The sequence below is a fragment of the Idiotropiscis lumnitzeri genome, chromosome 4 (genome assembly GCF_059441095.1).
Source record: "Idiotropiscis lumnitzeri isolate Australia: NSW breed Sydney's pygmy pipehorse chromosome 4, RoL_Ilum_1.0, whole genome shotgun sequence".
NCBI classification, from domain to species: domain Eukaryota; kingdom Metazoa; phylum Chordata; class Actinopteri; order Syngnathiformes; family Syngnathidae; genus Idiotropiscis; species Idiotropiscis lumnitzeri.
In genome coordinates this window covers 13,851,731-13,868,049 of record NC_142394.1, presented here as the reverse complement: position 1 = coordinate 13,868,049, position 16,319 = coordinate 13,851,731, and the positions used below count along the sequence as shown (strand labels likewise).

At 41.2% G+C, this 16,319-nt stretch overlaps 1 protein-coding gene across 3 annotated transcripts; it reads right to left on the bottom strand.

Annotated features, from left to right (window-relative positions):
• Nucleotides 1-138: 138 nt before the first annotated feature.
• tmem255a (transmembrane protein 255A) lies at nucleotides 139-13,318 on the bottom strand. Of its 3 annotated transcripts, XM_088295101.1 has the most exons (11): nucleotides 12,861-13,316; nucleotides 12,687-12,716; nucleotides 8,505-8,647; nucleotides 7,377-7,439; nucleotides 5,201-5,290; nucleotides 3,987-4,052; nucleotides 3,820-3,905; nucleotides 2,758-2,829; nucleotides 2,375-2,537; nucleotides 2,146-2,295; nucleotides 139-1,237 (listed from the first exon to the last, which is right to left on the bottom strand). In XM_088295101.1, the coding sequence occupies exons 1-11, from the start codon at nucleotides 12,916-12,918 to the stop codon at nucleotides 1,094-1,096; spliced, it is 1,065 nt and encodes a 354-aa protein (XP_088151227.1). In that variant the 5' UTR covers nucleotides 12,919-13,316; the 3' UTR covers nucleotides 139-1,093. The 3 variants fall into 3 exon arrangements, with proteins under 3 accessions (XP_088151227.1, XP_088151230.1, XP_088151229.1); XM_088295104.1 differs by lacking the exon at nucleotides 2,758-2,829 and having other exon boundaries at nucleotides 12,861-13,318; XM_088295103.1 differs by lacking the exon at nucleotides 12,687-12,716 and having other exon boundaries at nucleotides 12,861-13,312.
• Between the last annotated feature and the right edge of the window lie 3,001 nt (nucleotides 13,319-16,319).

The window sequence follows — 16,319 nt, the reverse complement described above, 5'->3', positions numbered from 1 at the left end:
CTGTAATAAAAAAACTTTACAAATAAGAAGTGTGAACTCAATACTCCTGGGAATCAGTTTTTCTAAAAAAAATAAAAATAAAAAACATCAGGGGCCTTACAAGGACTTAATCTACCTCTGTCTCTCATTCTCTTTCTTCTGCTTCTGTGAGTTTCACGTCGATTGCTCCAGCTTATCTCATGTGCCGTTGATGACATTGTGACTAATTACAAAGACAAGGAGGTACTGTTTGGAGTCTATAGTTTCTGCCTTTGAGTGTAGGATAAAAAAAAGAGTTTGAGGTGGAATAACATCCCTCCCGTAAGAAAAGACCAGAGTCCATGTTTAAATGCAACTGTGGATTACCATACTGTCTATGCGATTGCTGCTTCTACACTACAAGCATGTGATGCCTTCTTACTGGTCTTTGATAAGATAGCGACTCTCTAAATCAGCCGTCCTCAAAAACTAGGGTGAAGAAACTCAACCCAAAAAAAACAAGAAGAGACCATTTCCAATTGCAACATCTTATCTATACCTTGTCACTTTTCTAAGGAGCAGACTGGATCTCAGTAACCTTTGGTATCATTGTCTCCCGACACCTCAAGATGGGACTAGCTTGTTGAAAAAAAAACAAACACAGGGCATCCACTAATTATAACAAGTACATTCTGCGTTTTATTTTCAATCATGTCATATGCAGTCCATCAGTATATTGACACATTGGTGTGAAATTGGTCCGTGGCGCAAGAAAATGTCGGCGAGCGCTGCTGTAAAACACTATGGTTGAGTAACTTCTAACTTTGTTCCATCAAGAATCATGGAGGACTGTCTGATGTGTTTAGCGGAAATCATCTGAAAAGATAAAGATAACAGAATGCCGCGGTGTTGGAAGACTGTTTGCGTTAAGGCAGAACGACTGTGTAAACAGGTTGCCTCTTCCTGGATTCGCTTGAACGGTACGGGCCAAGCGTGCAAGCAGTGCCCAGACTACCCCTTTGCTCCTTTAAAGTGGTTCTCAACTCAAAAGTTAGCATCAGCCGTACTCGCCCTCCTACTCGGGTTCCACACTTTGGTCCTTTGGGGAGACCCCGGAGACGACATTTGAGCCCTCTCACGGGCTGTACGGTGGCGGTTTGTCGTCCGGATGGCTGTGGGGCGGGGAGTAGCGCGGCGGCACCATGGTGGGCCACAGGTGACTGGCTCCGGATTGAGAGTCGTCTGACAGGCCGGAGGAGTCGGCGAACATATAGGAGCCCTGACAAAAAAAAGAAAAACAAAATAATCTTTAAGTCATTGCAGGACACTTTCTCTTTATTTGCTTGTGTGTGCATTTCACGTCGGTCTCCGGTGAAGTCCTACCAAGTCCGACTTGAATTAATACCCCTGATAATACCATGGCTTATGACACCGCGTTAAATAACTGCCTGTAGACAGCACAAGATGGCAGCAAAGATCTACTTTTTTCTACTCTTTAATCTCTACATCAGGGGTGGGCAAACCTTTTGAATAGCAGGCCATAATGGGTTCTAAAATACGACAGAGGGGCCGGACCACGAGCAGATGGATGGAGTGTTTTGGTAACCTCACCTCACCGGAGAAAAAAAAATCATTTCATTTTAAATGAACGTGAACAAAAGCATTACAACAAAATATGTATTTGACACACCACGGTATTTAGAAAATAAAACATTAACAAGGTTTATTCATTTAATTTTTTTCAACTTCGGCGGGCCGAATTAAAACGTTTAACGGGCCGCATGTGGCTACCAGGCCGTAGTTTGCCCACACCTACTCTACATCGTGGCTCTGGGTTCGCGTTTCTTTTATTGCAATTTTGGCCTGAATCCGCGAACTTCGGGTGACACAACCGTCAAATAATGGCCTCAGGTCACTATTAATGTCGAAACCTGAAGTGCCCTAAATGCAATAAAAACACACCTAAGGAGTATTTAATCAGTATTCAGTCTATATCGCAGATTTCATTTGTTGCGAGGGTGGAGTGAAATTTAACGACGCTATGGAGGGAGCCTCCGTTCACTGTAGTTCAAATTATCTTTCCACATTGCAATGAATGGAAATGCAATTTGATGCCGCTATCTAGCGGCGGGGGTCTGAAGTACACTCTTCTAAAAGCTCCACGCACGCTGTAATAGTATACATTACCTGTGCATCGTAGGCCGTGTATGGTGGCAGGCAGGGGGCAGTGTTGCGGTAGGAGTTGACATTGGAATTAGTGCGTGTTGGAGCCTCAGAGGCGACTGACGCTGTGATGGCCTCCGGTTCAGATGCACTTTCTGATGTTTGAGCAGGCGTCTGATCAAAGAGGAAACCACATTAATCGTAATTCGTCTCCAGCATGGTCTCGAAAGCCTAAAAGCTCGCCCCGCCCCACCATGTCTTTGAAGCCGCCCAGCACCGCAGCAGTGATGATTCCCAAGAAGAGAGCCACAATGTTGAGGATGGTGGCTGACCAGAGCAGGTGGTAGAGGTGCACCACGTCCTGGCAGCTCTTCACATCTGTGTACTCGTGGTAGCCGCCCACCACCTCCACGCGACTAATACAGGGAACAGCAAAAGCGGTAGTCAGAGCTCAAAAGTTTCACTTTGGGTGTCAGTCAACTCAGACGAAACACAGAGGAGGCTGCTGCGGAGAAAGCACATGGACGTCTACAGTGGGTGTCACACACACGGCATGCAGGGGGAAAACACAGCGCTACAGTGGAGTCATTTTCATTTGAAAGACAGCCATGATGGATCTAAAAAAAGAGGACCTACTTCCAAATCATGGATGGTTTCTTAAACTTTTTCAAACCATCTCTATTCTGAAGTCCCATTAGAGGATGTTCTCTGAAACAAAGGTTAAAAGAAAAAAAAAGAAACATTCTTCTTCTTCTGATCACAATTGATAGAATGTGTAGTACATACACACAAAAATAACTCTCACGTCGAACACAAAAATGGCTCAAATACACCAGAAAAGGTCTCTTATTCACAGTGCTCTTACTTGTAAACACAAACACATACACATACGCGCACAGGAAAAATATTTTTTTTTCTGTGTGAGAACTTTTTTTTTTTTAAGTCTAAGTGAAAGTCAAAAACGGTAGTTGGTCTGCATGAGAGTTTTTGTGTTGTTGGAGATCTTTGGTGAGGGTGAGAAGTAGGGTTATAATAGTTTTGGATTGTTTGTTTTTTTTAAAACATTTTTTTTTTTTACTTGTTTTTGAAATTCAATTAGTTTTAGTTAGTTTTCATTTGTTTGTATTTTTCCCCCAAACACCTTGTTTTAATTTAGTTTTTTTTATTAATCTTGGCGAGAGATAAATGTTTAAAAATAAATATATATTTTTACCCCATACGGCACCTCATATCAAAGTGGTGTGTGTGTGTGTATGAGATATTCTGAGAGAGGTTGATGGCCTTTGTGGGAGTTTTTTGTGCGTTTGAGAGGTTTTTGGTTGGTGATAGTTTATTTTTTAGTGTATTTGTGTGCCCTTTCTTGATGTGAGTGTTTAATGTGTGAACATGTTTTGTTCAAGTGTGAGAGGTTATTTGTGCAAGTGAGAGTTTTTCTGGGGGTAAATGTGAGAGGATTGTTGCCTGCGATTTGTTTATTTTTGCTGACTGTCAGTTTTTGTAGGTTTGTTTTTGGTGTGAGTGCCGTTTTTGTTAGGTCTAGAATTTCTGAGAGTTGTGAGAGGATTTGCATGTGAGTTTGCATTTTTGGCCCCATATTGAAGTGTCCCACACAAGTGGCAACAATCACGGCGAGCGACGCAAAAGCAGACAGCTCGCTTCCGAGTTGGTGCCGTCATTCGACCGCCCGGTTGTACTCACTTTCCGCAGTTGTACAGGTCGCAGCAATAACACGTGTTGCTCCTCACACGCAGGTTGCAGGATGTGCGAGATGTCTGACATGCCACCTGAGGATCACGCAACATCTAACATCACATTTTTTTCATTCGACATTCAATGTATAAATACGGATGGTGGGCATCTCTTACGTCTCGCTCAGATGCAGTCTCACTGGAGTGGTAGTCACAGCGTCCTGCATACAGAGGCCTCAGGTCCTGAAAGGCAATGACCACCATTTTATTTGATTTCTACACACAAAATTGGCCTAATTTGTTTGACTTTGGCATTATTTGTTTTTGAACTATCTTCTGTAATTCACTAAAATAAGGGCTCCAGACCGCCCCTAAAATTCAAGCATTCATGCATGAGTAATCAATAAATTTGGTGATTTATTTATTTATTTAATTCTTGAAATCTTTTTTTGTTGCTGATCAACTTCTGCTCCACACTTTCACCCATGTAATGAATGAAAGTGTAAATATTTACGTCACAAATCAATTTGTGTTTCAAGAGTGCCCCCCAGAATTCTACTTGCACCCATAATATTATAGACTTGGGGCCACTGTGCTCCAAGAAAAAAAGTTAAGCTGGAGCTTTGGAAATACTTGCCGAATTTCTTTTCTTTTTTGCTCAGCAATGAGAATATGACTTTCGTTTCATCTTGGCATTGTTGTTTCAAAAGAGAGGAAAATTTAAGTACTAATTCCATTTGACTTTGGCCATTGGAGTTAAGACGTCAGTATATTAATTCAGTACATTTGTTTATTTTAATATTAACAACAGCTAAACTTAAATTTAATATTGAACTTTCACACATCATTTGGGTGAGAATTGACCGGGTTATAAAACTACAAAACGTTTAAAAAAAAAAGAAAATCGGCAGCCTCCATTATCCGAATGCCACCTTCTCTTCATTTCCTCTGCAGTCCCTCAAAGCATGGTCATTTTTTTCCCCATCACCACCTAATGAATGAATCACTTATAGAAGTGACATCAAGAAGCTCTTTTCGCTTTCCGCCCACTCAGATCTGATTTTCACCTAATAGTTTTTAAGGGTACATTAGTGGTTACTTCATGTTTGATATGACGTGCATGATAGGGAATTGCTCTCGCGACCACTCAGCGAGCTTGCCATGTATGTTTCATCCGGTGAATTAAACTTTGACGGATCTGGCATTGATTAATAGGTGAGTCGTACATTTAAGCACACGTTTCATTCAAATCTAACAAACAGTTGTGCTCCTAAATTTACTCATTTTGGAAGAATTTGCAAGACGTGCAGCTTTTTATTTCAAACTTGCCAATGTTTGACAACTGTACAATTTATTGGCTTTACTTTGTCAGAAACATTCGTTATACTCACAATATGCCTGGCAGCAAAAACTCCATCTACAATAGCACAGCAGAATGCAGCCACCACTCCAAAGCTGATGAAGACAATAGAAGCCACTAACTGGAAAAAGAGCATACAGCACAGCGCACAATCAGCTTTATCCTTCATGCAGCGCTCCGAAACATAAGCACAAGCATGCATATTGAATTGCTTCTTCTGGTTAGGATTGATGAAAACCAGGGATGCAACTAAGGATTATTTTAATGATCGATTATTTTGTTCATTAATTGATGAATTGGAGCAGAAAAACACATTTTAATTTCCATCCCTATATTAAAAAAAAATAATAAAAATTTCAAATTGACAGAGGAGAAAATGCCCAAACATTTATTAAGCGTCATTTCCTGTTTCTGTAACATGTCAGAAAATTGGCAAAAATGTTGAATATTGTTTTCCAAAGCAAAACCAGAGATTTGCAAATCTTTACTTTTTGATTCGACCCAAAGATAATATGTCTGCTTTCATGAAGGACCATAGAAGAGGCTGCAAATTCAGGGGTTTTGCACAATTTTAGTTTCAACAACGTCTCTAAATCATTTATCGATTACTAATATCATTAATTAATTTGATCATCAATTAACAATCAATTAGTTAATCATTGCACCTTTTTTAAAACCAGAGCTGAGCAAATTGATTGTTTTCCCTGAAAACAATCCATCCATCCATTTCGCTTCTTTACGAGGGTCGTGGGGGGTGTTGCAGCCTGTCTTTGGGAAGTAGGCGGGGTGCACCCTGAACTGGCTGCCAGCCAATCGCAGGGCACCCAAAGACAAACAACCATCCGAGCTCACAAAAGCACATAGGGGCAATTCAGAGTGTCCAATAAACCTACCATCCACGTTTTTGGAATGTGGAAGGAAACCAGAATACCCGGAGAAAACCCACGCAGACACCGAGAGAGAATGCAAACTCCACACAGGAAGGCCGGAGCCGGAATCAAACCCACAACCTCTGCACTGCGAGGCCGTCGTGCTAACCAGTCGTCCACCGTGCCAGGAAGACCGGAGCCAGCATCAAACCCCGCAACTCCAAACAGTGAGGCCATCATGCTGCCTGAAAACAATCCAATTAATGAATTTCATCTCTCTTTTTTTTTTGTTTCACCTCGTCTTTGACAATGCTATAAATCATCTCTCTATATGCCTATCACTGGACTCCTTTCTTGTCATATGGAAGACGTGAAAATGATTGAGCTCATGTGCTCTCTGTCTCAGCAGGAATCAAAGTCAGTAGACGTTATTTTGAAAAATAGAAGCGAGAGTGCTTGAGGAAATATAGCAACCAAATTGCTATGTTGTCAACACTGACTCTGATATTGTAAAGGGACTTGTTGCTGCACGCAGCTATTTTGTTAGTGGACGCATCACACACCTGTGTGAACGCACTTTGGACTACAGAGGCCGCAACAAAGGAAAAGGAATCCTGACAAAAATTGAAATCAATTAATTACCCCTAATAGAACCTAAAAAGCATTCGTAACAGTTTACTCTTCGGTATTTCAGGGCGGATAAAGTACCAACTCCAGAGGAAGTCTGCTTGACATTGGAAACACACATTTTATTGTGTATAAATACAATTAAAAGTTTTTTTCTGGTTATTTCAAATGTCTAGTAACTCCAACTTGGCAAAAATGCAAAACCATTCCATAGCATCCAAACTGTCGACTGGAATTGTATCATGATGCCAGTGAATGCACAGGCAATAAACATACATAAACACCAACATCATAAATCATCAGCAACAAAATCTAAAAGGTATAAACAAGTGGTCAGCCATGTGGCGTAATCCGTCACGGCACGCGCTGACCGAGGTGCCTGCTGTCCAAACTTTGCTACGTTGTTGGAAAAGGCGTCACGGGCCAAAGTCATTTGTCACGTCAGCTCTCGCAGCGTCCCGCTGTAGTTTCCCTCCCCACATTCCAGTGTGGACATCTGGCCTGCTCCTCTTACAGTCTGCATCTATTTCTGGATGCGGATCACTAAGCTCGGGTACACAGCGGCGCAAACCTCTGCAGGCTCGACTTGGCTCTGCTGGGGTGTGGGGGTTGTGTCATTGCATTGGCACAAACGTCAAACTGCTGTAAGAGAACTTGGACGAGTGCTCTGGCACTGTCCGTGCGAGGTGACACCACCGTCACAATGCTTACCATCTGCCTCTTGTTCTCGATTAAATGGGAGCCAATGATTCCCAGGAAAGAGCCAAAGCCCAGCTGAAAGGAAAGAGAACGCAGCTGTGAGGCTCAGGTTTTACAAGTTTGGGATTTTCATTGTGCGTAGTTAGTTTATTTGTTTTAATTAGTGTTTAGAGTGGATGTGTTTAATAATTTGTATTTTTTTTTTCCAAAAATGCTTCATTTTAATTGAGTTTTTATTCATTTTGGTATTAGTTTTAGTTTTATATATATACATTTAGTCAACTATTTTGACAAATAATTCGATTTTATGTTGTGGCGGAGAGTTGGGTGGTGCACAAAATCTTGGCCGTAACTGAAAATAACTGAAAAGCACTGCTCTTAAGTCAAGTAAAGCCACGGTCCTTCTTGCACCATAGACAAGTTTTATGTAAAGCAATATTTTGACAGATCAGCATAGAAACAAAATAAAGTTTATGAGCCACAATTCAAGTCAAGTCAACCAAAAAAAATGTTCTGTGCAGGCCCACTACTCAAAACATGGCATTTCTGATTAATATTACGTTTGTGGAATACGCAATAAAATCAAAATGTTTTGAACCATCTCAGGGGGCGGCCATTTTTGCCACTTGCTGTCGACTGAAAATGACATCACAGTTGCTCAGGGCTCAGATAACGACCAATCATGGCTCAACTTCAGAAAACAGGTGAGCTGTGATTGGTCGTTACCAATAACAGAAGTGACAAAATGGCCGCCCCCTGAGATGGCTAATAATGGGTGGATTTTGTTGCTTATCTCATATTCCACAAAAGCAATACTCATCAGAATGCTATCTTTAGATAGAACATTTTGCTGAATTTTTTTTTCAGGGGTTAACTTCCCCTTCAAAGATGTTAATTAAAACTGTCTGTACTTTTTATACTTCATTGTGCGTCTGTCAGAATGCTAAAAACTGAGAAAACAAATAAATGGCAAAGACTCTTCATATCCCTCAGCCTCTAATGACAGCGATGCTAAATAATGAATGCTGGGAAAATTCACCCCACACCCTTCAGGAATTGTGAGTGGGAAGCACTTGCTTACATCACATATTGTATTAAGTGGCAGTGGGTGTGTTTGCGTCTGTTCCATGCACAGCTCACAATGAGTCCTGGGTAGTAGCCGCCCACTGTGATGTTTTGCGTCCTGGTCGTCGCTGCCAAGCCAAATATGAGGATGAGCACTGATACGATGAGCAGCATCACCGTGACGATGATGGATTTCCTCTTCCTCCTCTTAAAAGAACCTAGAAGGAAGTATACAAACACTCTCATAAACTGCCAGTAAATCAAAAAATGTAATTGCCTCTTTGTAGAGTCCTGCCACAGTCATGCATTCGTGTCCTGTGATAAATCATCAGGTGCACCGTGGGGAGTATCTAATTTCGCTAAATTAGTCAAATAATATTCCTTTGTTAATTTATGTTTGCCAACAACATGTAGTGACGGGCCAAACAATTAAATCCTCTTTCGCTAGGCAACAGAAGGTACAATTGACCGGTACAGCCACTTGCTGCCATTCATATAACAAAACAAAGTTATGGCTCGCACACACTGAGTAAGTTACTGTAATATGTGATTAAACTGTGACAAGATCATCATCATTTCAGCATACAAACATTTGTAACATTTTTGTTTGGTGGTGTGCTGTGGGATTCTTCTCATGTGAAATATGTAAGTGACTCGGCTCAGTAAACGTTAGGAATCACTGAGTTAACATAACCGAGGCTGTTGTGTTATTATATAACAATTCCTGAGAGTTTGGAGATCAGTGGAAATGTGTGACAGGAAGAGGGCTGAAAGGGAGGCTGAAATTGGACCTCAGCGACCGTCTTGGGCCATCTTGTGTCAGATTTCATTCAAAATCAATACGGCTCATTTTATCACATTGAAAAATACAGTAAATGCTTGAAAGTTGTTGTGCTGAGAATAGAATTGGGCATAGCAATTATGGACAAAAGTGGACACAGAGCTCGAGCTCAGCGTGTGGCTGTGCTGAGACTACAATAACATATTGGTCAAATGGGGAAAAAAAACTGTCTTGTGATGGCTAGTCACTCTTTAGCCACCCCGACGCCAAGCAGAAAATTATGATATCTGTGACTTTTCTACCATTTTCACATGGATGCACTATACTAAGACCGCTTGATACTCTGCCATAATGTATTTAGATATTCTGCATGTTTAAAGAACACATATAAAATTGATCTGAATGGAAACTTTAAAAGAATAGCATAAAATTATTTCGAACATCGATCAAAATCATTCCTTTCATGCTACAGCAAGTGAAAAAAAAACAGCTGCGAAGTCATTGTTTATCACACCATCCAGTGATTTAATGGAATAAAATTCACACATGAAAAATGGCGCCGACCGCCGGTGAGAATTGATCACTCTGATTGCTTGTTAGCCACTGAATCAGCGCATGAGTCACGAAAGCAAAGCCAAGACAAAGAATATGGCATTATCTCGTCAATTAAGCCCAGCAAAGCTTTGATTTTTTTCCTGCTTGATTATGAGCGTAATGCACATCCAGGTGCACTGCTCGGGATTTTGGGCCCCATGAAAAGAAATCTTAGTGGACGAAATAATTTCACGTGAACGGAGAGGGCGAGGCGTTGAGAAAATTTCCCAAACAAATATTATTGAGTGTCATATTATTTTTTCAGGATTTCGATTTTATTAAAGGCCCTTCTGGGCCCCTAGAATCCTTCTCCTCATTCCTCCCTTTACAGCGCCCCTGTGCGCATTGTTCTGGGTATGTCTGAATTTTATTTCATGAACCTTGACTGTGGATCATATGACAGAGAATGACACACACATGGAAAGCCACCTCTGGCTTTAAAATATTTCTGGCTACACTCTTGGCTGGAATTCAACTGGAATTTGCCCCACTTGGCAAGAAAGAGAACAATCGTGGAGAAAAGAAAAACCCAAAACAAAAACACAGGACTCAGAAAAGTGAGCAGTCCCTGAATGCCAGACTTTTTTACTTTGTCATTTTAGTTATTAATTTTTATAATATTTGTATTTTGTGGCCTTAAAACGTTCTCAGAAGGCTCTTTCAGAGATGAGAGTCTGGTGTGGTGTACATAAAATTTGTCAGACATGGACAACTGCTTGCTTTCTGTCCGACATCCCAACATTGCGCTGGTACTACCTTGGTGGGTGTAATATTCTCAGGGCGATTCGGGAATAAACCGAAAAATCATGGATTTATTTAGCAAGAAGTGTAAAAGGGACTTTAGTCAAAGTTTTTGAAAACAACGCTGTACTGAGTGCATAAACAAGGGATACACCATTGTGTCCTCTGGGCCAAGGAGGACAAAAAGGACGTTCTGGATTGTTAGCAGTGAAAGTTCAAAAGCCAGCAGCTGTGATGATATTACGGCATATTAGTGCCCATGGCATGGGGAACGTGCACATCTGTGGACGCATCATTGATGCTGAAAGGTAGATACTGAATGGAGCAACATATGCTGCCATCCATCTTTTTCAAGGACGTCCTTGCTCTTTTTTTTTTTTTCAAAAGAGGATCCCAAGCCACATTCTACATGTGATAACACAGAATGATTTTGTAGAAGAAGAGTGTGACGACCAGGCTGACTTGCCAGCAGTCCAGACCTGACGCCCGTTAAAAATGCATGGCACATTATGAGGCGCAAACTATGACAACGGAGACGCCAGACTGTTGAGTAACGGAAGTTGTAAAGAATTTCACGCTTCAACAATTTGCGTCCTCACTTCCCAAACGTTCGTTGAATGTTGTAAAAGGTGATCTAACATAGTAACAAGCTTTTTTGTTGTCGCAGGCATCAAATTCAAAATGAACAAAAAACAATGACGTTTATCAGTTTGAACATGAAATATTTTGCCCTTCTACGGAATTCAATTGAATATGAGTGGAAATGATTTGCAATTCCTTGTATTGTGTTTTCATTTATGTTTAACACAAAGTCCCAACTCCATTGGAATTGTGGGTTGCCGTTTGCCTCAACGTGCCCTGCAATTAGTCGGCCAGCAATTCAGTGGATATCCCACCTCTCGTCCTTTGTCAGCTGAGATGGGCTCCAGCTCACACTCATAAGTACAAGTGGTTTAGAAAATTGATGGATGGGATCATAACTGGCTTACTTACAATCACGCTGCATTGACTGAGCAATGAAACCATACAGTTGAGTCTATAAATATATTGAGGAAATGGTTCACTGGGTTCATTTTAGATCATCAAGACATGGGATGGCATCATACTATAAAGCATAAGTAGGCACTTGACAGTAATCAGCATGATGACAGGTGCACTTACAGTTTAGTATAGGGTTTTAAACTTGGCCTTACTGTCATCTCAACTTAATTCTTCCCAAGCGTGTATTACTTTATCCCTCACTGTATTGACCACACGATTGAGAATGCATGTCCACAGACAAGGCATACACTCAATTTTACCTCTGTCTTGTCCCAACATCACTCTCCGCTGCCACAATTACCAACCACACAGCAATTAGCCATTAGAAGTAAGTTGATTATGTCATCAATAACTAGCCAGACTGGCTTCTTTTGAACCGAAGTGGAGTCTCTCCCTGCTGCCCATTAGTGAGAATGTGTTTTGGCATTGGTTACAGCCGACATCCACTTTTTTGTAGTCTATGTATCTCGAGAAAAAAAAATGACATGTATGATTAATCGGTTTAGCAACATCATCACCAGCCATTTCAAGCAACTCATAACACTAAAAAAACATAAATATGTCAACATTTACAGAAATGCCCTTCAACCTTGTTTTTTTTATTTAGAAATTGTGATCAATATTAGTAATCGTATTAATATGACTTTCCTTCCCAATTGTGTGCAACTTCCACAGCCACAACAACACTGCTCTTTCTTAACAACGTACCACACAGTTGCTGTCCTCTGCATTTTGCAGGAACACAATGCTTAGAAAGAAGCATGCATACTGCCGCATATCATTCTTTGTGCCTAAGTGACAGCTCATTCCACAACAGGAATATATTCACAACTGCATTTCATGTTGAGCTTTTAGACTATATTTACATACTCATATTTTACCAATCCATGCTCTCCTACAAATGCAAAATATGACTTTCCTCCCAAACTTGTCCAACTCCCACGACCACATCAAATCATAACACTGCTCTTTGTTAGAACAAAAGCAACTGGGAGCTAATTGCAGCCATCATGTCATGTAACACATTGTTGCTGTCAACCGTATTTTGCTGGTGGCGAACATAGCACGATGCATGGAAAGAAGCATGCAGGGTGCCGCACCTGCAGTGACGCGCTGCGGCCTCGATGAACCTGAAAAAATATGTGATATAACGTCAGTCTATTGCTTATTATGATTGCCAATTTGAAAGATTGGTATTCTCCACGTTAGCTCACACGCTAAGCACGTGTGTTGTTCAGACACGCTGTTGACCTTGCACACATACACACACCTACCGATGCTGATCTCGGACAGCGTCAGCCCGCTGGACTGGAGGCTCGGCACGGGGGGCATGTTCGGCCACGGACGCTTGTAAATCAAAGCGAACGAGCCAAGCGTGACGCCTCGACGTTATTTGCTGTAAAGCTTCGGGCCGGCTGTCCGTAGTCATTGAATGGACAGAGCCTCTGCTCGAGGACAGTAGCTCCCTCCCTCGACCAAGCTCCCTCCTCCGCCCCCGACTGACTCACATCCCCGCGTCTGCTCGCACGTCCGTCGGTCTCTGTCCTTGCCGTGTGTCGGTGTCTGGGCAACAGTGTGGCCCCGAGTGCGCATGTCATACCTACGAAGGAAAAAAAAAAACATACTCGATATGTACACATAGTAGCTTGAAACCTGTTGACATTGACTATAGCTATTGCTAATATATTAGCTCGCTTCTTAATATCAAAACAAACACGGTTTTTAAAAATTAATATCCACATATGTCAGTTCAACCACAAGCACGAATAATTCAATTTAATATATATATATATATATATATATATATATATATATCTTCAGTTGAAGCTATCGTCGTTTAGTGTCCTATTCTGCGCCATTTTGTTTAATTAGATTGCGTTATAAGCAATTCACTTTTGTGCTTTAAAGTCTATTGTAAACGAGAACGCAGTAAAACCAAATACAGCAAGTCAATTTCAGATAATTAAACAAAAATCAACTTGTAGAACTTGAAATATGTATATTACTTAATTTTCATCGAAAGTGTAAACTAATGATTGTGAACCTGCATGCTCACTTACTTAGTTGAAATCAATTTGGTTAACGGAGAAATATTTTGAGATATTGTTTATTATTTCAGTGAAATTAGAATTTTCTTGTAAAGATATAGCAAACAAATAATGTTGACATCTCAATTTTCGTTGTGTGGAAACATGACGCTTCAGATCCAGTGATGCTTATGAATATGTAACATTCTGTCAGATATGCCTTTTTTTTAATCTAGTTCAAGTCCACACACTGGCCCGACTGGTTAGCACGATGGCCTCACAGTGAGAGACAGCGTCGGTCGTGGGTTCAATCCCGGCTCCGGCCATTCTGTGTGGAGTTTGCATGTTCTCCCCGTGCCTGCGTGGGTTTCCTCCGGGTAGTCCGGTTTCCTCCCACGTTCCAAAAACATGCATGGTAGGCCGATTGAACACTCTAAATTGCCCCCAGGTATGAGTGTGAGTGCGGATGGTTGTTCGTCTCTGTGTGCCCTGCAATTGGCTGGCAACCAGTTCAGGGTGTCCCCTGCCTACTGCCCGAAGATAGCTGGGATAGGCTCCAGCACCCCCCGCGACCCTAGTGAGGCGAAGCGGTACAGAAAATGGATGGATGGATGGATAGTTAAAGTCATTTGGGAGTGCGTTGTCACATAAAGCCTAAAGACGGGACGTGTATGAGGCGCCGTTCGGGACATAATTCAGGAATCGCTCTCACACTCACTAGTAGAATGCGCTCATACACATAGGTGAAATGTTTTCGCTCATACACACTAGTGAAATGCGCTCATACACACTAGTGAAATACGCTCATACACATGGGTGAAAATGTTGTCGCTCATACACACTAGTGAAATGCGCTCATACACATTACTGAAATGCGCTCATACACATGGGTGAAAATGTCGCTCATACACACTCGTGAAATGCGCTCATACACACGTGTGAAATCCGCTCATACACATGTGTGAAATGCGCTCATACACATGTGTGAAATGCGCTCATATACATTACTGAAATGCGCTCATACACATGGGTGAAAATGTCGCTCATACACAATACTGAAATGCGCTCATACACACGTGTGAAATCCGCTCATACACATGTGTGAAATGCGCTCATACACATTACTGAAAAGTGCTCATACACACTAGTGAAATGCGCTCATACAAACAAACACTATGACACGCTCGCTTAACAATCCAACATTTAAAAAAAATAATAATTTATTTAACATTTAATGGATGGGCGCCACGGCGATCGAGTGGTTGGCACGTCTGCCTCGCAGTGCAGAGATCCAGGATTCCAATCGGGGATGCGGCCATCCTGTGTGGAGTTTGCATGTTCTCCCATGCCTGCATGGGTCCTCTGGTTTCCTCCTACAGTCCCAAAAAAAGTCTCCTACCACACCGTCGAGTTTCCTCAATGACCATGGTGCTTGGTTCTTTACGCTGGGAGGCTCGCCATCAATGCACAGGAATCTTCAATGAAGTTTTAATGCTTCCATAAGACATGACCTGTTTATTATAATTATTTATTTATTTATACCAAGACATTTGTTTTTCGTCTCATTTCTTTAGAAAAAGCTACATTTGTCTGCAAAAAAACAATCGACGTAGAACCATTTTCGATAATAATACAATATTACACAATTTTAGGTTGCAATTTCATTTAATAAAACATTGACAATTATCTTTTGAAACACCATGTATGACTCACTTTTCATTTGTTATTCAACAAGCAAAACAGTGGCGATCAAAGTCGTGCCAACTAAATGACATCTCATATGCATCTGACTGCAATAGTATCTCACATTCAAATTTACAATTACAGGTAATGGAAATGACTACTGGTGACCTCGATTCCACTGCATTTCAGTCAGAATACCTCAAACATCATAAAAATCAAAACGTTGTGTATTATTTCTCATTCTAAACATCGAAAGAAATACTGTATAATGGCCTGGCGACGTTAGCATAGTTTATAGCATATAGCATAGCTTAGCTCTTCTGCATCAAGTGAGTTACGCGCTCTTTGACGCCGATACAGATCAAAATAAGGCTGTTTCCGTCTCACGGTCACTTCTGCTCACCCCAACAGCCTTCCCCGTTGCTACCACATGGAGATTCGATGGGTTTTTTTATTCGCCTCTTCAAAATCATGTCCGATGGTCTTCTCTGGCTCCCGTTTTAGCCTGTCAATCAAATAACGATGTAGGCGGGACTTCCGGTTCAAAATCGATCTCAGAATTTTCTCTATTTTGACATGACTTTCGTTGCAATTACATACTGTCGCATGAACAATTTGCTAACTAAAGCACTAATAATAATAATAAATTAAAAAAATAATGCTGTAGTGCGTTGCAACAGCATATGACATTCGTGTCGGCAAAAGAGGAGGAACATATTACATTCGTGTCGGCAACTCAAGAGATGTTTGAAGGAGAAACGATACGAACAAACATATCAGATTCCACGGTTACCAAAGACTATTGTAGAGATCTAAAGTGAAGCTTAATTCCCCTTTCCTTCTTTGCTTTTAAAATCTGCAGCGGACAACCGCGGAATCGGCTGGTCCGGTGGTGCAAGATAAATCAGAGGATTGGCATGCTTGTGTGTGTTTTTTCAGCAAATGTACCATTATTTACCCTTTTTGATAAAATAGGTACAAAATTGCGACGGTCATAAACAATGCGCACACGTCGTTCTACTT